Source organism: Canis aureus, chromosome 16 (genome assembly GCF_053574225.1).
Source record: "Canis aureus isolate CA01 chromosome 16, VMU_Caureus_v.1.0, whole genome shotgun sequence".
Classification (NCBI taxonomy): Eukaryota; Metazoa; Chordata; class Mammalia; order Carnivora; family Canidae; genus Canis; species Canis aureus.
The window spans coordinates 14234805-14254629 of record NC_135626.1 but is presented as its reverse complement, the minus strand read 5'-3'; the positions used below and the strand labels follow the sequence as shown (position 1 = coordinate 14254629).

At 50.2% G+C, this 19825-nt stretch overlaps 1 protein-coding gene across 9 annotated transcripts in view; it reads left to right on the top strand.

Annotated features, from left to right (window-relative positions):
* RAP1GAP2 (RAP1 GTPase activating protein 2) overlaps window positions 1-19825 on the top strand; it is a 224356-nt gene that overhangs the window by 118058 nt on the left and 86473 nt on the right. For all 9 annotated transcript variants that reach the window (XR_013354047.1, XM_077851696.1, XM_077851697.1 and 6 more), the window contains one exon: window positions 4481-4565. Coding sequence is in view for 8 of the 9 variants with exons in the window: in XM_077851696.1 (XP_077707822.1) it covers window positions 4481-4565 (85 nt within the window). In the remaining variant the exon portion in view is untranslated. The remainder of the gene's footprint in view (window positions 1-4480; window positions 4566-19825) is intronic.

The following is a 19825-nucleotide window of genomic DNA, read 5'->3' as shown; positions in this document are numbered from 1 at the left end:
TTACCCAAGGACACACAGTGGGGGTAGCAGGCAGAACCAGACTGGAACCCCTTCTAGCGTTGGGCACTTTCATAAAAGCGTGGGGGAGATGACCACAGATGGTCTAGGGCAGAAACATCTGAGGCTGGAGCTGGAGGCCTGGGTGCTGTAAGTAAGGCCCTCACTGGGGTCTATCCAGTGCACTATGAATAGTTCCATCTGCTTTCACCATGGGTTCCTCAATCATTTCTTCTTGAGATTTGCATTTGGTTAAAGCCAGCTGGGCCCTTTCCCAGCTGCCCCAGGTTTGTCCATGTTTCTGGAGAAGGAATCCCAGAGCAGAGAACCTCAGTGCTAGGTGGTTCTGGGGCAGAGGGATGCTGAGGGGGTCGCACCCCTATGACACCCAGAGGCTGGAGGAGGCACCTGACCTGCCCATCCATGCCTGTTCTTACCACCTTTTTCTTACAGCAGAGTCTATGATCTTCCTCTTCCCTCCTCTGCCTTCTCTCTGCTCCCCTCTCCCCTCCTCTTATGGGTCCCTGTGTGGGTCCGGGACCCCAGTCCTGAGAGCTGTGTATGAGATTTGGCTGGGGAGGCAGTTTCAGACTCAGTGCCATGACAGTTTAAAGATTGCGATGGGTCTCAAGAAAGTTGTTATAGATAATAGTAAGGGTGCCACCTCTGCTAATAATTTACCTTTTGCTTATAATAAATAAGAGCAGCTCCAAGGTTATTTCTTGGGATAATCATGTCACTTTCACCTCCTCACGTGTGATTTGTCTGTCTGAGAAGGGGCTGGAATGACATTGAGCACCCACATTCTTACTCTGCTTAGCGCCAGCTGGTGGCCTGGCCAGCTGTCCCTGGGAAGGTGGCTCCCACACACCAATGTCAAGGGTTGTGAGGGTGGGGACAGGGTGAGATTGAGCCCAGCTGGCAGTGGCAGGGGTGGTAGGGCAGGAGCAAGGATGTCATTGTCTTTGTTTTGGGCCCTCTGCTGACAAAGGCAAGGCTAGAGCCTGGGACTTGGGCAGGGCACTTGCTTCTGAGGGCTGCCACCAAACTGGCGGCTTAAATCAGCAGACATTTGTGGCCTCCGTTCTGGCTAGAAGTCCAAAACCAAGGTGGCGACAGGGCCTGCTTGTCCTGGAGGCTCTGGGGTAGAACCCTTCCTTGTGTCTTGTAGCTCCCAGCGGTGGCTGGCCACCCTTGCTTCCCAGCTGTGTCACTCCTATCTGTGCCTCTGCTGCTGCATGGCATTCTCCCTGCATGTCTGTGTCTTCACACAGCGCACTTTGCCTCTCACAAGGACACCAGGCAAATTGAATTAGGGGCCACCCTAATTACATCTCCAAATAAGGACATATTCACGGGTTCTGGGGGTTAGGGTTTCAACATATCTTATTTGGGGGAATGCCTGGGTGGCTCAGTGGTTGAGTGTCTGCCTTCAGCTCAGCACACGATCCCGGGGTCCTCGATCAAGTCCCGCATCGGCCTCCCCGTAGGGAGCCTGCTTCTCCCTCTGCCTGTGTCTCTGCCTCTCTGTGACTCTCATGAATAAATAAATAAAGTCTTTAAAAAACAAAACAAAACATATCTTTTTTGGGGGACACGATTCAACCCATAACAGGTAGTTGGCTCTTAATTAAGTACCTTTGGCTTCTAGGAGGTGAGAATGAGGATGGAACAGTGTGTCCCATCTTCTCCTACAGGTGCCACTCAAAGCCATCTGTGTACCAGGGTGGGATAGATTTGTGACGGGCCTGTGCGTACTCAGTTCTCTTTTTGAGGGCAGCATTCTTGCCTTCTGTCTACCCTAGCATCCCATCCGGAGTCTTGGATAGAGCCCTAGAACAAGGATGAGGCTGCTAGTCACATTCTTGTTCAGCACTTTCCAGGCTCCAGACACTATTCAGGGACTCCTTTTGCCTTGGAAGATACCTTACGCTCCCACTGAACTGTCCTCACTCCTCCTTGGAGACTGGTCCAAGTATCTTATGCCAGCATCCAGGGAAAACAAGCTGGTGCAAGGAAGCGGGGCTCAGCCCAGGAAGGTTTGAGTGTGGTGGCCCTTTGCCTGAGACTCAGGGGCCTTGGGTAATAATTGCATCTACTTTGGTCCCATGGGAGTGGACACCTTGCGTCTTATAGAGAGAAGTACAGTGTGACTATGTATATGAGTCTCTCTTGACCAGTGATAGTAAAAACCTGCCAGTGTTGCCTTCCTCTAGGATTTGTGTTCCTGGAGAGCCAGGATTGCTGTTAGGCAAGTGTGTCACCACCTCCTCCAGAGGAGTGGTCCAGGGGTCCTAAGCTAACCCCTGAACAGTCCTATAGACTTTGGGCATGGGCCTTGCCTTCTGTCCCCTCCCTGCATGCCAATTCCTCCTTGGCTCCCAACTCCCACGGGGGGAGCTGCCCTCGTTCAGCCTCACCTCAGGAGACCTGAGGGTGGTACCCGCATCCTTGATCTTCCTTCCTCCCCTGCCTTTCCCCCATCATGGCTCTCAGGGGCTGGGCCTGTTGAGGAGGAGCAGTAGCTGCTTGGGAGAGGGCAGAGTGGTTGGAGGGGGTGAGCCTTTGTGGATCCAACTCTTTGGGGTCTACAGGCAAATGAGGGCCAGAGCAGCTGGGCTGGACCCCACACTTACCCCAAACCCATAGAAGGAAGGGGAGGTGGTGGTTCTTGACTAAGAGGTAGAGGGAGGCTCTTGTTTATCCCTTTGTGTGTGAGTGTATGTGTACCTGTACACGGGCTGAGTCGTGGCCCTGCTGATTCATGTGCCAGTTATAGTCTGGACCTGGAGAGAGGCACCCCCCCCCCCCCCCCCCCCCCCCGCCTCAGAGTGAGACCTAGGTCCGGTCCAGGAAGATATGAGGAGGAAGGCAAATGGAGGATCAGAAAGGGGGATTGGCAGGTTGAGGTTAATAGGGGTCATGTGGATCCTGTACCAAGCCAGATGTTCACACAGCCTCCTTACCTGGTTGCCTAGAGGACAATGAGGCATGGCTCGCTGCAGGGATAGGCAAGAGTCATGCCAGGGTGGACATGGCCTCACAGCACCTGGCCTGATTCCTTTCGGGTTGGGCCTGCTCTGTGGGCTAAGGGGAGCCAGGCAGGGGTGGCGTCTGGCTCACAGAGCAAAGGCTTCTTCTGGAAAGGCAGGGGGCTGGGTTCTGTAGGGAGGGTGGGCTTTTCTCATGAAGGAGCCCTGTTAAAGCTGTCATCCCTGTTGGCAAGATGTGGGCTGGAGAGTACAGAAGCATTCTCTTGAGGTGCAGTGGGGGTCCTTTTGGTCATTGAAGTGTGACCCAGGTACATACTGACTCGGCTGCTTCAGGGTAGGGTTCTGGAGAAGGAAAGGGTCTCAAAGTTGGGAGTCCTGACGGCTCAGTCTGGTCTTGGGCTCTTAATGCTGTTATCCCTGCCTCTCCCTGTTGTCCCAGGAGATAGCCAGGGTACGTCCAGGACCCCAGAGCCCCTCATCTGGGGCTCCTCCATGTTCTGCCCAGCAGGCCCTGTTGCATAACCGTTGCTCCAAAGGCTCATCTCACTGCCAACAATCTGCCTGGTAATCGGACTGCAAACTAGCACTCCTTGGTCACCAGTGAGGGCCAGATGGAAAGTGGGGAGTATGTGAGAGCAGTGAACTTGTTGCAGTCGTGTTGTCATGGTGACACAACTCTGTTTAGCTGCTTCTCCATGGTCCTAGCCCACATGGACTAAAATAAGTTCTACCTGCAGCTTACACAGCAGGCAGCCCCATCCTCCCAAGGTCAGCTCTCTGGCCGTGGTGTGTGTGTGTGTGTGTGTGTGTGTGTGTGTGTGTATGTGTGTGTTTGGGGGCAAAGGGTACCCAGGAAGAATGAATCACAAACATTTATATTCATTCCTCTTTTGTCTCTCTCTTTTTTGGGGGGTCCTGAATTCAAATGTGTTTGGAAATACATCTACCAAATGTATAGATATATTTTATTAACCACTATAGTTTTGACAAATGAAAATACTTGAAGGTGAATGGTAACTGCCAGAGTTTCAGGGTCTGATTATCTTCCATCCTATCAAACTTTGCTATTTTGGTAAAACGGTTATGTTTATTTTGATGCCTTTAAACATTTGTCCATGCCTCTGAGGCCTGAAGGTGTTGTGGGTCCTCCAGATCTTTAGAGCAGTGGTTCTCAAACTCCAGTGTACATCAGAATCATCTGGATGGGTTGTAAAACCCGGAATCCTTGGCTCCATCGCTGGAGATGCTGGTGTGCCCCTGAGAATTTGCATTTGTCACAAGTTCCCAGGTGATGCCTTTGTGGCTGCTGCAGGAACCACATGTGAAAGAGCCCCACTTTAAGGTCTAGGGCAGCACAGCAGAGAGTGCGCTCCACTCTAGTTTGGCATGGTGTGCATTAGCCCAGTTCCCCATGCCCAGCTGCTCTTGACAGAGAGAGGGAATGGCTCAGGCAGGCCATCACTCACCTCTGTTCTGCATTCTCTTTGCAGGAAGCAGGAGCTGGCCAACAGCTCAGATGTGACCTTCCCAGACCAGCCCCTGTCCCCTCCTCTCACTGCACCTCCCACCATGAAGGTAAGAGGCTTGGTATTGGTAAGTGGGGAGGGGAGGTAGCTGACCCTGAGATCCCAGCCAGCTGCTTCCGTCCGGTGGGTACCATAGGGTGCCCTGATACCTCAGGAGGCAGCATCCACTGGAGCTCACCAGTGCAGGAGGGAAGTGTGACTGAGACTTGGGGGTGTCGGGTGGTGAGGAGATAATGGGGGCTGGATGGGGCCTTGTGGAACAGTGGGGTACAGCATCAGGGGCCCAGGCAGGAGTGAGTGAGGAGACTCGGAGTGTGGCCTGGTGTCTTTAGCTGGTCTTAGCTGAAGGGCTGAGAAGCAATGGCAGCCTGGTATCTTAAGGGGCTTTTGCCCAGGAGAGCTGCCTGGGGAAGGCAGGGTCCCGGGGCGGGGTGGGGGGGCCCTCTTGGTACCAGAGTGGCACTTGCATGCTGGTCTGTCTGCCTCAGACTGGCCCTCCTGGGCTGGCCCTGTCCCCCCAGTCTCTGTGGGAGAGTTGCTCTGGAGCTTCTGGGGTCAGTAATTCTTTCCTAGAAGTACTTCATTCATGAGTCTCTTTCCTGGGAGACCACCTCCCAAAATCCCAGGCCCCTACTGCTCATTCCTGGAAGGGAGCTGAAGCAGCTGTCGCCTCCCCTGACCATGTCCTCCTCCCTTTACCTAGAAATGCCTGCTGGCAGGTTGGTCACAGGCCTGAGCTGGCTCTCAGGGAGGACTTTGGCTCAGCCCATATTCCTGCCTAGGCAGCAGTGACGACGCTCCTTCCCTCCCTCCCACTCACAGTTTGCCAGGTGAGGACTAGCCCTGAAGAAGTCACTGCTTCCTGAGTCATCTGAGAGGATGTCTGGGCCACCCTGTATCTCTGTCCTTGGGCTCTGCTGGATGACTCACAGGGAAATCATTAAGCATCTCTCCCCTCTTGTTCTCTGTCATATCCCTGCTCCCCTAACTTAATCTGTTGCAAAGCAATACCCCCCCCGAAGGAAGTAGATAAACGCCACCTTTCCGTTATCACCCCATATTGAATGTCCACCATGCAGAGAGCTGTGTGGTATGCATCGAGGGAGAATCTCATGGAATGACAGTCAGAGCCTGCCCTGGTTGGATTAGGAGTTCGAGAGTGGGTGGGGCATGGGGCACAGGGCTGACCTGAGGTGGGGTGCTTAGGGGCACTGAGAGCCAGACTACCTTTGTCAGCCTGATCCCGGTGCAGGTGTCTGAGCCAGGTGCTGGGTGGTTTGTTTACACACGGGATTGCTGAGAAGCACGTCACCATTCTGAGTTTCAGCCCCTTGGTCTGCAAAGTTGGATGTAGGGTGCTTGTCACTGTGCTCATGGGTGGTGGGAGGTTGCAGTGAGAACCCTGAAAGTCTCCTAGGAGGAGTCGCTGAGTTCTCTTGGCAAGCTCCCCTTACTCACTTGCTCACTTAATTCATTCACCACCCAGTACTTGCTTGAATGTTGTATTAGTCAAGGCTCTTGGTTACAAGTGACAGAAACATAACTCGCTTTGGTGTAAGCATAAAACAGAATTTATTGCTTTGTAATGCGAGTGTAGACTCTAGGCATGGCTACATCTATGAGATGTGTCTCTTTCCATCTCTCTGTTGGTTTCATTCTTTGTCAAGCTCTGTCTCTGTGGTGGCAGGATAGTAACAGTAGCTCCTACCTGTAAATAACTTCAGTGGAAAGAAGAGTATCTTTCCCCCAGTACTTCTAACAAAAGTCTCAGGGAAGAAGTTTGAGGGCCTGGCTTAGGTCACCTGTCTATGTCTAAACCAATCATTGTGGCCAAAGAGGAGGAGGCTCTGACTGGCCAGACCTGGGTCTCATGCCCACTCTCTAAGCCTAAAGAACCAAGAGTGGGGGAGAGGTGGTTCCTCAAAGGAAAGTTGAGGTGTCATTAGGAGAAGTTGGGGAGATGGATGCAGGGCAAGCAAGACCAAATAGCTTTCTACCGCAAGTGCTGACCACATGCCAGGCCTGGTGCTGAGTGCTGGGGTATTAGTAAGGAACAAGCCATCGTAGTCCCCACCCTCCTAGCTAGGGAGGTGAAAGTTGAAAAACCAAAAAAAAAAAAAAAAAAGAAAGTTGAAAAACCAACTTTAAGAGGAAGGATGGGACAGTGAGGTGTGACGAATGTTCCAAAGGAAAAGGGCAGCATAGCTCAGGAACAGTATAAAGGGTGGGTGTGTAGGAATCGAACCTGACCTTGGAGAGGGTCAGGTAGGACTTCATAGGAGATGATGTTGAAGCTGAGCCCTGGGAGCTGAGTAGGACCTTGTTAGGCAAAGGTGCAGTCAGAGTGGAGGAGAGTGTTCTAGACGCTTGCTACTCGAGGCCAAGGGACCAGCAGTACCTGCATTCTTTGGGAGCTCCTTAGGGGTGCAGAATCTCAGAATTGGTGGGCAGAAGTACTGACTGCTGCAGGCTCCCTAGGCCCCTGGGGCAGGAGGGAGGAGGCCGCACTGGCAAAATGGGAAGCCAGAGCGGTCAGAGCATCCACAGTGAGGGAGGAAGAGGCACAACCTTGGAAGTTTTATTTTATTTTTCAATTTTTGAAAATATAATCTGAAAACATTTCTTTTTTATCTTAAAATATAGTTGACACACAATGTTACATGAACTCAGGTGTACAGCATAACGATGGGATAAGTCTATACGTTATGCTCCGCTCACCACAAGCATAGCTGCCGTCGGTCACCACACGACACGATCACACCACCACTGACTGACTATTCCCTGGGCTGTGCCTTTCATCCCCATGACTGATTTGTTCCATAGCTGGAAGCCCACACCTCCTACCCTCCTTCACCCACTCTGCCCGTCCCGTCTACCGAGACCCTTAGAAGTTTTGTTAAAGATTTTGGGCCTTTTTTTTTTTTTTTAAGGTTTTATTTATTTATTCATGAGAGACACCCAGAGAGAGGCAGAGACATAGGCAGAGGGAGAAGCAGGCTCCCTGTGGGGAGCCCAATGCGGAACCCCGTCCTGGATCCTGGGGTCACGACCTGAGCCAAAGGCAGACACTCAACCACTGAGACACCTAGGTGCCTTGATTTTGGGCCTTATCCTTAACTAAATTTTGGGCATTGATGTCATTGAAGATTTTAGTCAGAGCAGTAGCCCCATGACGGGACTTTTTGGAAAATCACCCTGGCTTTTGGGTGGAGGATTTGTCAGAGGAGCAGAGTGGAAAGTCAGGGAGGGGTTGCGAGGTCACCGAGTGCATCCAGTGCAGGGATAGGAGGGGTGATGGTGGTCTGACTCTGAGGGGAGTGTGGGGTTATTTGGAAGTAGTCAGATCTCTGATTTTCTAGGAGGTAGATTGATCAGATAGGAAGATTTGGGGAGAGATAGGAGGCAAGAGTGGCTGCAGGTTGCGAACAATGGATAAATGGTACAGCTGTTCTCTGAGAAGGGAGGGAGGATGAGGCTTTGGTTCTTTTTTTCTTTTCTTTTTTTTTTTTTTGGAGGCTTTGGTTCTAAGTGTTGTGTTCCACATGCTTGAGACACAAATGGGGTTTTTAGTGAGCTGCTGAGACTTAGAAGAGGGAGCCATTCTTGTAGAGGTGGGAATTAAAGCCTGGGATGGAGGGGTGGGTAAGGGGCAGTGAGTGCTTCAGGGAGAGGGTGAAGTGAGAAGAGGAGACGTTCCTGGGGTGGTGCCATGAGGGCACCCCCTGGTCAGAGGCTGATTTGGAGGAGGCTGAGACTGGGTGGGAGGAGCGGTTTGCAAAGGAAGAATGGGCAGCTGTGTTGGCTGTTGCAGAGAGGCCAAGTATGCTCTGGGGCACGCAGAGGCCTGGTGGCGCTGCTGCTATGCCTCAGAACGGTTCAGGGGAGGGAGGAGTGGACAGCCGACTGGGCTGTGTTGAGGAGTGAGTGGAAATGTTGACAGGAGGGAGCCAGGAGGGTGTGTGGATACAGGAGGGAGGGGTACGGATCAGGAATCTGGAGCACAAGTAAGAGATTAGTTAACATAGTTATTTATTCAAAAAACCACAGCTGTCCACTGGATCCCTGCGCCTGCTCTGTTGTGGCCAGCACAGGGCCCAACAGGCTGTCGCAGGTAAGGCTGGCCTGATGGGGGAACTCCAGGCTGGCTCAGAGCAGAGCAGCAGCCTACGGGATGGCTTTTCTGGCCTCAGCTCTGAGGCCAAGGTCAGAGCTGAGCACTCGTGTCACCCTAAAGCTCACACTGGGGTTGGGACCCTCCGATGGTGGGTGTGGGAGGTCAGTGTGTGTGTGGTATACCTGGCCTTTATGACTGTTATTCGGGCTTGTTCTGTGGCAAAGACTTACTTAGCCTGTGGCCGTGGTTAGGAGACAGTCTGTGGCTAGGACATTTTTTGTCCTTTGGCAAAACAAACTGACTCATATGGTTAACACCACAGTCCTCATGCCAGCCTGTTCCTCACAGAGGGAGTGTCCCTTTTGTCATTGCACTTACCAAGTCCTGTTGCTGGTCATCTGGCACTTCCTGCACTGAGTTCCTTGAGGGCAGTGACTCTCCTGTTCTATGGTGTGGGTGGGTGCTTGGTGGATATTGATGGTGTGTTGACTGCTGGGGCATCCAGGTGGGAGGAGCCTGTGCTTGATATTCTACTGCTCTGGTTTTGCTGGAATCTTATATCCCAGCAGACCCTCTATCTCCAGGTTTAATACTCTTGTAAATTAAGCCCCTAGATGTCCTTTAAGATGCGGACTGCAGCTCCCTCATTGCCCATCAGTCTTGGGTGAGGTCTCTACCTGCGCTGACCCAGGATCCACTCGTGATGTCCATCTCCAGGGTGGGATCAGGCCTCTGCTTTGCTGGTATCTCCTGAGCTCCCCAGGTTATTATTGTACACTGACGTCTGAGACATCCAGGGTGGAAGCTAGCCTCTCTCCAGGGTCTCTGGCCTTGGGGGTCCTGTGGCATGGCCCCCAGCCTACCCCTAGCATCTGGGTGGGGTGGGCAGGGCTCACCTAGTTCCCTTAGTAGGGCAGGCTTGGGGCAGGCATCCCCCTTTGGTGGATTAGCATGGGAGTCACAGAATGTCAGGGATGGGTGATTCATTTCTTTTATAGATAAACTGGATGGGGAATTGGACTCACCCAAGGTCCCCCTGAGGATGGTATTGTCTCCTCAATGGTCAGTATAAGTTAAATTCTCAGACCCAAACCAGTTTTGGTAAAGTGTTCCTCTCATCCCACCCTTCATAGCTAGGACAGCCCCTCCTCTGGTTGCTTCTCCCAAGAGGAAGGGACTGTTGGAGCAGAGGGAGCCTGTAGCCCCTGAGAACCTCCTCAACCTCCTGCCCCCACCGAGCATCTGATGCAACTGGTCTTTACTCCCCTTCCCCTGCCCCTTTGCGGTTTGTGTTTTTCAGGGGGATTTTTTTTTTCTAATATGAAACTGAGAAAAAGCAACCAAAGAGATGCTAAGCAGATGGGCTGAATGAGAGCCCAGTTTCAGCCAGAACTCACACTGTGGATGGTACAGGGTGGGCTGGGAGAGGGATTTGGGGCTGTGTCCCTGGGAATGCTGTGGATTGTTTCTAGGTCCACATTTTTTATGATCTGGTTTTCATGCCCAAATGGGTCAATAGGCATTTAGAGAGGGCCAACTGTGTGTGCCCAGCATTGCGCTGGGCCCTGTGGGGTCAAACTGAGGCCGCAGTCCTTACCCCTCAAAGAACCTGCTGTCTACAGGGAGCCTTCACTGAGCAGAAGAAACCATATGGCTCAGCATGTGACAAGCTCAAATGTGTCGTGTGGCTTCTCGGGGTGGAGAGGAGTGAGGATGGCTTCTTGGGGAGGAGGGGTAGGGTGGGCAGAAGGGCCCTGATGGCAGGCGCGGGTTTGGGCTACCCCTCTGGGACTGACTAGAGACATCAGCCTTTCTGGGTTTCATGAGGTGAGGGGGTTGACCCTTCCTATTCTCTCCCAGCTCACAGTGAATGTGCAGGGCATTTCATTGGGTGACAATGCTGGCATTTGTTCTGACCTTGACCTGAACTGTCATAGTCGCCTTTGGATCCCCACCAGGCCTATAGTGGCCTGATCAGCTGGGAGGCAACCCTAGTTTAGTCTATGCGTGTGATCTTCCCTTGTGAGAGTCTGAGGGCCACTTCCCTCAGACCTTCTCCATGCCACTTTGTGAGAGTCCAAGGGCAGTCCCTCTCAGATCTTCTCTTTTCCAGAAGAAGGTAATGGGGGCCTGGGGTTCTTGCTGTGGAGAGGAGCAGAAGTCTTGTTCCTATAGTGTCTCTTTGGTACTCTACACTCCATGATTCACTAATGCCCTTGAAACCCTTGGGGTAAGTCAGGTAGCAGAAGTCTCCTGGGAAGAAACTGGAGGGAATTGGAGTCTGAGGAGCTTCTCCTCTGCACTATCTTCATTCCCTTTGGGTGGAGCCATGCAGGTCCCCTTTCACCCTCCAGGCTCACTGTTGCCCATCAGCTGCTCTCTCCCCCTGGGGCGGGGCTGGGCTTTCCTTTCCAGCTTGTAGCTTGAGCCTGAGGCCCGATGTCAGCTTTTCAGTTTGTTCATGGCTCCTGCCTCCTCTCTTCTGTCCATGCCGGGAAGGGAAACTGCCCCCTTCCATCAGGGTTGAGCAAGGGGGTGTAGGCCCCTGTGAGGTCTACCAATTTTGTATGAATGAAGTAATGACACAATTGTGAGAAGGGTGGAAGGGGACCTTCTTGGGGCAGGAAGGGCTCAAGGACAGAGCAGGAAGGTTTGGTTTCCCTCTCCTTGAGAGAGCCTTGGAGGGGGACATGAGAGTTAGGACAAATATTTGTACCCCCATTCCCACCGTTGCAGAGCTTTTCTTGGTGACACTGCGGGCCCTGGGAGAGCCGTCTCTGGTCTCCACACAGACCCCCATTTATGTCCATATGTCATCCCCTCAGAAGCTCCTTCTCAGGAGCTCAGGGACAGTGCAGACATGAGGAAGGGCTTGCCTGCATCTGCGTCTGCGGGGGTATGCCTCAGATGCTTTGAGGACATTGAGATGTCTCTGTGTGCACCATCTGCATGCAGCTACCTCTCACGGGTGCATAGCTGCTCGTATGTACGCTGTCTTTGATGTGGAACTCGATCCTGGGACCCCGGGATCATGCCCTGAGCCGAAGGCAGATGCTCAACTGCTGAGCCACCAAGGTGCTCTGGCTATGAACATTTTGATTTGCTTTGTGCTGTGGTTTTTGTTTTTTGGAACGGTTTTCATTTCTCTTAGGTAAATATTTAGAGTGAAATCTCTGGGTCAGTGGGTAGATGAATTTTAACTTTATACGAAACCTCCAATCGCCAGATGACTGCACCATTTCACATTGCTGCTGGCGGTGGTGTGAGGCGGTTGATTGCTCCACATCCTTGCCAACATTTGCCCTTGGCAGTCTGCTTCATTTTAGCCACTTGAGTAGTGTGTAGGGGCATTTCATGGTGGTTTTAATTCGCATTTTTCTGGTGACTAATGATGTTGAACAGGTTTTTACATAGTTGTTGGCCATTTTATGGTTCCTTTTGGCCCTCCTTCCCCTTTAAAATTGCTGTCTTGGGATGCCTGAGTGGCTCAGAGGTTGGATGTCTGCCTTCAGCTCAGGGCGTGATCCGGGAGTCCCGGGATCGAATCCCACATCGGGCTCCCTGCATGGAGCCTGCTTGTCCCTCTGCCTATATCTCTGCCTCTCTTTCTCTCCGTGTCTTTCATGAATAAATAAGTCTTAAAAATAAAATGAAATAAAATCGCTACTACTAGTAGTAAAGGCCTACTTTACATAGTCTGGATACAAGTTCATCCCTTTCTTAACAGTGTTTCTGATGAACAGAAGTTTTAGTTTTGACAATCTCTAATTTTTCATTTTATGTCCTAAGAAGTCCATGCTCACTCCATATCACAAAGACTTCTTCCATATTTTCTTCTAGAAGCTTTCTAGTTTTAGCTGTAGATCCATCTCAGTTTATTTTATTTTTATTTATTTATAAATATTTTATTTATTTATTTGTGACAGACACAGAGAGAGGCAGAGACATTGGCAGAGGGAGAAGCAGGCTCTGTGCAAGGAGCCTGATGCGGGACTTGGTCCTGGACCCTGGGATCACACCCTCAGCCAAAGGCAGACACTCAACTGCTGAGCACCCAGGTGCCCCCGATCCATCTCAGTTTAATTGCATATGGCATAATACAGGGATCTAGATCCATTTTTTCCCATATAGATATCCAGTTGCTGAAAATACTTTTGAGTTGCTTTGGTGCTTTAGTCAAAAGTCCACTGGCCGTGCTAGTGTTCTTGTATAGTCATTTCTATAAGCCGTGGTGTTTCTCTAAATGTGGGATGGCAGATATGTGACACTTGTGCTGTCACCCCCCCCCCCCACCCCCCGCCCCACCTCACTGCCCCACGGCAAATGTCAGTAATTGATCACAGCACACTTGCCCATGAATTCAGATGTGGTCTCAGAACCCTCTCCACCAAAGCACTGCAGGCAGCCACTGCCAGTCATTTGCAGTTGACATTTGAGATGAATTATTTCTGGCATCTCTGATTGAAATTGTCAGAAGAGGTTAAGTTATTTGCTCACGGTCCCACAGCTGGTGAGTGCAGAGCCAGGATTTGGACTCAAAGTCTGTCTGGGTGACTCTGGAGCCTGTGCTGTCTTAAACACTACTCCATACTCTTGTGTGTGAATTGTTTTAATTTTTTTTTTTTTTTTTGTGAATTGTTTTAGAGTGTTACTTAATCTCCCTGACCTCTAATTTATTCACCTGTAATATAAGCACAACAGCTACGTGACCTGGAAGAGGGGGTGTGAGGAGTAATGAGGTAGTCTGTGAAGCAGCTAACGCACAGTAGGTGGTCAATAATTGGTTGTGATAATAGGTCATTTTTTTAGGTCATTTTTTTTTAAGATTTTATTTTTAAATAATCTTTATACCCAGTGTGGGCCTCAAACACACCATCCTGGGATTATGAGTCTTGTACTCCACTGACTAAGCCAGCCAGGCACCCCTGATACCGATAATTTTGATGATGATTATGATAATAATGATGATGATGATGATGTTCTTGCCTTTCAGAAACATGTAGTAAGGGCTTCTCTCTAGGGACCTGGGAGCCACCAGCATATGAGAGTCCCTGGCCTGCTCCTATGTAGCCTTGGGACTCTTGCATTCTGAGCTGGAAGCATCAGAAGGGAGCCCTGCTTCCTAGACATTGCTAATGCCTTGGTCTAGCCGTGTGGGCCACTTGGCCTTGTTCCTCTCATCCCTTATATAGGGGGAATAGCTAGGCTTCCAGAGTGTTTTCTCTGGGAACCCTCTTCCCTTCCTCTTTGATTCTCTAGCCCATTCCCCCTTTCATTCTGACAGGCCACATGGTCTCCTCCACTGTGGAGGCTAATCCCACTCCTTTGACCTGGACTTGGACCCCTTTGATGCTCTTTCTCAAAAATGTGAAGCAATACTGAGTTGTAGTTAATAACACAGTTTCAGGAGCCAGTTTCCCTGGGCTTACGGTTTTACCACTTCCTAGCTATGTAACTTCTTTTTGCCTTAGTTTCCTGATTTGGTAGGATAGAGATGTAAGAGAACCTGCCTCATGTGGCTTTAAGGGAGATTGAGATGGTGTATGTTTATTGCTTAGAACAGAGGTGTGTAGCATGCGCTGCAAATAGATAGTCGTTATGATTCCTCTATATGGCAGCCATGCTTACAGAGAAAGTCTAAAAGGAAATACACCGATCTCTCTGTTGTTAGTGTAGTTTCTTTGATTTCTTGCCCTGCCTGGTGCCCATGGTTGAGGTGTCTCTTCATGTCCAATGAACAAAACTGAAATTGCATTTTGTGTGATTGGCCCTACCTAAGCCCCTTGTCTCAGACAGTGAGGGTATTAGAAAAAGCCCCAAACTAAGGGTCTTCCCCTGGGGAAGGGGCCTTCAGGGAGGGAGCATCCTTTTGGATCATGTTCCCATCTCTTGTAGTTGGGCTGCCCAGAGCTGGTCAGGGGTCACAGGTGAAGCTGGTTCCCATGGTGGCACAAAGGGCCTGCAAGGCCGGCATCTGCATGAAGGATTTGGGGACTGGACTAAGGGTAGGCCTGGGTAGGTTAGGGTCTTGGAGAGTCCAGGGTTGGCTTTGGAATGCACTTCATGGCTTGTTTGCCTCTGTCAGGAGTGTCCTCCCTAACTCCTTTTGCCTAAAGTTAATATTAACATGAGCCTATACTTCTAGACAGGTCTTGTGCCCTGATAGAGCAGTTGGCATTCCAGAATCTCCCTGGGGACGCTTCCTTTACTGCTCCAGCCCGAATCATGCCACCTGCCTTTGAGGGCTTGACCAGCTCTCCTGCCCCCAGCTTAGCACCTGCTTCTGATTGATTGATTGATTATTGGAGTTCAGTTTGCCAACATATAGCATAACACCCAGTGCTCATCCCATCAGGTGCCCCCCTCAGTGCCCATTACCCAGTCACCCCCATCCCCCGCCAACCTCCCTTTCTACTACCCCTTGTTCGTTTCCCAGAGTTAGGAGTCTCTCATGTTCTGTCTCCCTTTCTGGTATTTCCCACTCATTTTTTCTCCTTTCCCCTTTATTCCCTTTCACTATTTTTTATATTCCCCAAATGAATGAGAACATATAATGTTTGTCCTTCTCCGATTGACTTATTTTACTCAGCATAATACCCTCCAGTTCCATCCACGTCGAAGCAGATGGTGGGTATTTGTCGTTTCTAATGGCTGAGTAATATTCCATTGTATACATAGACCACATCTTCTTTATCCATTCATCTTTCGATGGACACCGAGGCTCCTTCCACAGTTTGGCTATTGTTAGCACCTGCTTCTGTGACATCCCTACTTTTTGGGTCCTGCCTCCTCTGATGTGAATGTGTGGGACAGAGTCCTGGGCCTGGCCTGGAATTTAGTAACTGTGTGACATTGTGCAGTTCAGTGATCTGTGAACCTCAGTTCCATTATTTGTAGACTGAGCCCATCCCTTTGGGTTGCTGTGAGGATTACAGAAGGAAGTGGGTGAGCGAGGGCTTCATAAAGTACATGTACATGTTATATATATTGGTACACAGTAGATACTGGTGGTAATTATTGTGGACATTGAGCTAAATGCTTGTGTGGGGGGTGGGAGGGGCAGGTCTCCTTGATAATCCCACTCTTCCTTTCCTGTAGCTGCCATAGGTCCTTCCTCATAGAGGGTGGGAGGACCTCTCACAGGACCCCTCCTGCTAGATTCCAAGCATGCCTCTCCTCTTGCCTTCCCTCACTGGACCCCTGGCAGAGTCTCTGCTCCCAGCTGAGTGTGGAGATGCAGTTTCAGGCCTTGATGTATATATTCCTTACTTGGGGCTGCTGTAACAAAATGCCACAATTATGGTGGCTTAAAACAACAGAAATGGATTCTTCACAGTTCTGGAGGCCAGAAGTCTGAAATCAAGGGTTAGTAGGTCTGTGCTCCCTCCAGAGGCACAAGTGTGGAGGTTCCTTGTTGCTTCCAGCTTCTGGTAGTTCCAGGTGTTCCTTTGACTTGGGGCCACATGACTCCATTTTGTCTTAACTCTACACTCTGTGGGTCTTTTATAGGGACACTCATCATTGGATTTAGGGCCCACCTGGGTGGTAATCTAGGGTGATTTCATCTTGCGATCCTAAGGTAATTGTATGTGCAAAGACCTGTTTTCCAAGTCAGGTAACTTTCGCAGGCTCCTGGATGTGGACATATTTTTTTTTTGGGCGGGGGGGGGGGGGTGGCTACCATTTAACCTGCTATAGGGTGTGGGTTGCCCTCCCCTGGGAGCTCCTGATGGCAGCTTAGTGAGGTCCGGAAGCTCTGCCAGCACCTGCTTATCCCTCCATATTTGGATGTCATTCAAGTGTGGTTGTAGGGGTGTGAGTGTGTGTGTGTGTGCAAGGGGCAGGGTGTTACAGGTGCAGGGCCAGGAGAGACTGGTTCAGTGTAGCCTGTCCTGAGGGAGCAGGGTGTGCTCTTCCTATTCTTGCTGCCATGGGGCCTGCTACAGCAGGGGCCCAGAGGAGGTGGTTTATAAATACTTAGTGGTCAGTGCTTAATAAATATCCATAATAGGTGATGATGAATCTTCAGTGATTAATCTAGCCTTGAGAATGTGGCATTGAGCAAAAAAAGCCCAGCATTTTCTTGGAGAATTTTCATAAGAGCTTTCTGCAAGTAAATAGGCAACAAAAAGCCAACTATTTTTAATAAAATGATACACGCTTATTATAAAAAATTTGATCAATTGTAAAGTACAGAGAAATTAGGGAAAAAAGCCCTAATAATAATCGTACCATCCAGACATATTCCTTCTTAGCATTTGCAAAGCATCCAGTCATCTTAGCATCATACAGAGACATAAATATATGGGATCTCACTCTTTGTAATAAAAAGAGTTAAATTTGATTTTACTTGCATTTAACCAGTGAGGGGAAAAAAAACCAAGCAGCTCAGAAGGAATTGCTGAAGTTTAGGTAAATGTTTCCTCTCTGTAAAAGATATTAATTTCTAGAAGAGTCCTCTAAAGATGAGGCAAAAGATTAAAAAAAAAATGACAAACCTTTGAGAGTAGAACCATTGTTATTATTTTGCTAAATTATTTCAACTTAATAACATAGTGGTTAGCTCCTTAGAGGGGAGTGGTGTGGCCTATGAACTCGGCTCCTGAGCAGGCATGACACAGTCCTTTGGAAGGGAACTGCCAGGCCATGCCTTAAGCAGGAGGCTGGGTTGGCAGGGTCTTCTTCACAGAGGGAGCCCTCGGAACCCCCTGGCTGAGTTACACATTGAAATTGAGCCCGTTTCAGGAGGGAATTGGGTTTGTTAGCAAATGATGTGGGCTGAGCTGATTTGATTTGGCAGTAGGATGAAGAAGTTTCTGAAATGTCAGATGTTAACATGATGGCTGGCTGACTCTAACTGGAGAGCCAGGAGTGAGGGGTGGGTGGCTGGGTGGCGTCATCTGCTGTGGAAGAGGAAGAGAGGGGGATGAAGGAGAAAGGACAAAGGATGTGTAGGGAGGGGAGAAGAGGCAAGGAGAGAGCAGGAGGCGAGAAGCTGGAGAAGGGCTGGGAGGGGATGGGAGAGGTGAGGTGAAGGGGCTGGGTTTTTCCATTGTGGGCCTGGCCCCAGGTTGCCCTCACATAGGCTTCTTTTGAACAACATGATGTTAAAAGATTCATTTCAGTGTTACTAGGAGGGATGTGCTCTCTCCAATGACTGTTTTCCTCATATCCACCTGGCTCCTGAAGGCTGGGCTTAAGACCTGTGCCAGACACCATACTGTTGTTTCTAGAGCATTCTCTTCCCATGGGCTAGTCCTAGCGGGTGGCCTGGGCTCAGAGGAGACCTGAATTGCATCTCACCTCAGAGTTGTGGTGGGGATCAGGATGATTCTGAGAATCTAGCTGGATTCTATGAATCCACCTATGGTTGCCTGTCCAGATGGAGTTTGGGGCAGCATTTTGAGTGTCCCTTTGGGGTAGTGATTCTGTGGTCAGGAGAGTTAGGTCATGTAAAATAGGAAGCAGGAGCTGCAGCTTATTTATCGGTCTCCTCATGCTTGGTGAACCCTTATTGAACTGAGAAGAGACGATCTCCACTCTTTGAGGGTATGATGGCTGCAATGAGACAAAAACCCCAGAAACTACCTCCGAGAGTGACCCAGGATGGGACATATCCTCCACTAAAGAGTCCAGTGGTCCCTGCTTGGGCATAGAGACAAAGACAGCCTGAGTAAGCTCAGGCATTAAATCCCGGCATGATGCTCTCTCAGTCACTTCCCCATGAGGGAATGGATCCTGGTGTCTGGGAGCCCCAGAGTGAATCCTTCAAACATCAACATAGTGAAGCAGAAAGTAGGTTAGGAACCATCTGGGGAGCCGGTAGCAAAGTATCAAAATAAAAGTTTAGGCTGTGAATATACGCCACAGAGCAGTTCAGTTTTGTGGAGCAGGGAGAGGTTATCCCGCCAGAGGGGCACATTATTCAGCCTATGGCAAGGTTAGGCCACCTCTGTGGTTCAGTGGGAGACACTGGGCTTTGTTAGACTTGAGTTTCTCATCTGTAAGATGGAGGATTTTTATCCATTCCTAAGGAAACCCTAGAAACCGCCTCCCCCCCACCCCACTAAGTCTTCCTCTTACAGGGTTCCATGGTCCTGTGGCTGATTCTTTGTCTGCCTGATTTCATTGCTTTGTAAGTGCATGACCAATTATATAATTTCAAATGTCTTCCCCAGACCATGGGTTTTAAAGGGTAGGCATGTTGTATGTCCCTAACCTTTTCCACAGAGAAAAGAAGGCCACACAACATGCACATTGTCAGTCTAGAGCTGAGATGTGACCTTGATTCTGTTACCTTAGGTCAGTAACTTGCTGATCCCCCACCCAGGTGGAAGTATTACCCTTTGTCAAAGGCAAAAAAAGTGACATATGTAGGCTTCCCCAGCCCTTACTTGGAGTTTTCCAGTGTTTCATGAAAGGAGGTAACCATTGCCTGCCTCCAGACACACATTGTCCTCTTCCTCCCGTTTAACCTACTTCCTCCCATCAGAGTGGTCTGCTGTGCAGCCTGTGGGCCTGGGATCATTTGGGGGTGAGGGAGGGAAGACAGGAGCTTCATTATGTTGAGACTGGCTGCACTTAGATAACCCTCCCCAGGTGACCTGCCTGGCACAGAAAGTCCCCCCATCTTGGTCTCCCCGGGTCAGATAGCGTTGCCTAGCTACGGGGCAGCCAGCAAAGCTCTGGCGGGGAGAGTAAACAGGCACACATGTTTAAAACTCAATATCACCGGGTGTGCAAACACCCTGGCAGGGCCTTCCAGCTCATTGATAATCTCTAAATCTCCTTGATGCATGAGTGTGGGGGATGCTCTGCACCAAGACCCAGATGGTCTTTCCTGGGAATTACCTATCAGCTATTGTGAGGGACAGGGAGGGGGTGGGTGACAACCTCAGCCCTGTGAGGACTATCACCCTGGTCAACTGGGCTAGATTCCTGAGAGACCCTAGGGCAAGCCTGGACTCCTCAGCAGGATGGGGCTTCAAGGAGAGGAACTAGTCTTATCCATTCTGGAGCATCTGGCTTCAGCCCTGCCAAGCTCAGGGCTCTGGGGCCATGGGTCCAGATTCTGCCTTGGACTGCAGAGAGATCATTATGGTGGGGGAGGACCCCTGTGGACTGTGGGTCCACAGAAGTGGAAAGAGACAGATCATATTGGGGCCTTTTGCTCTAGTCTGGGCAGAAAGTTGGAA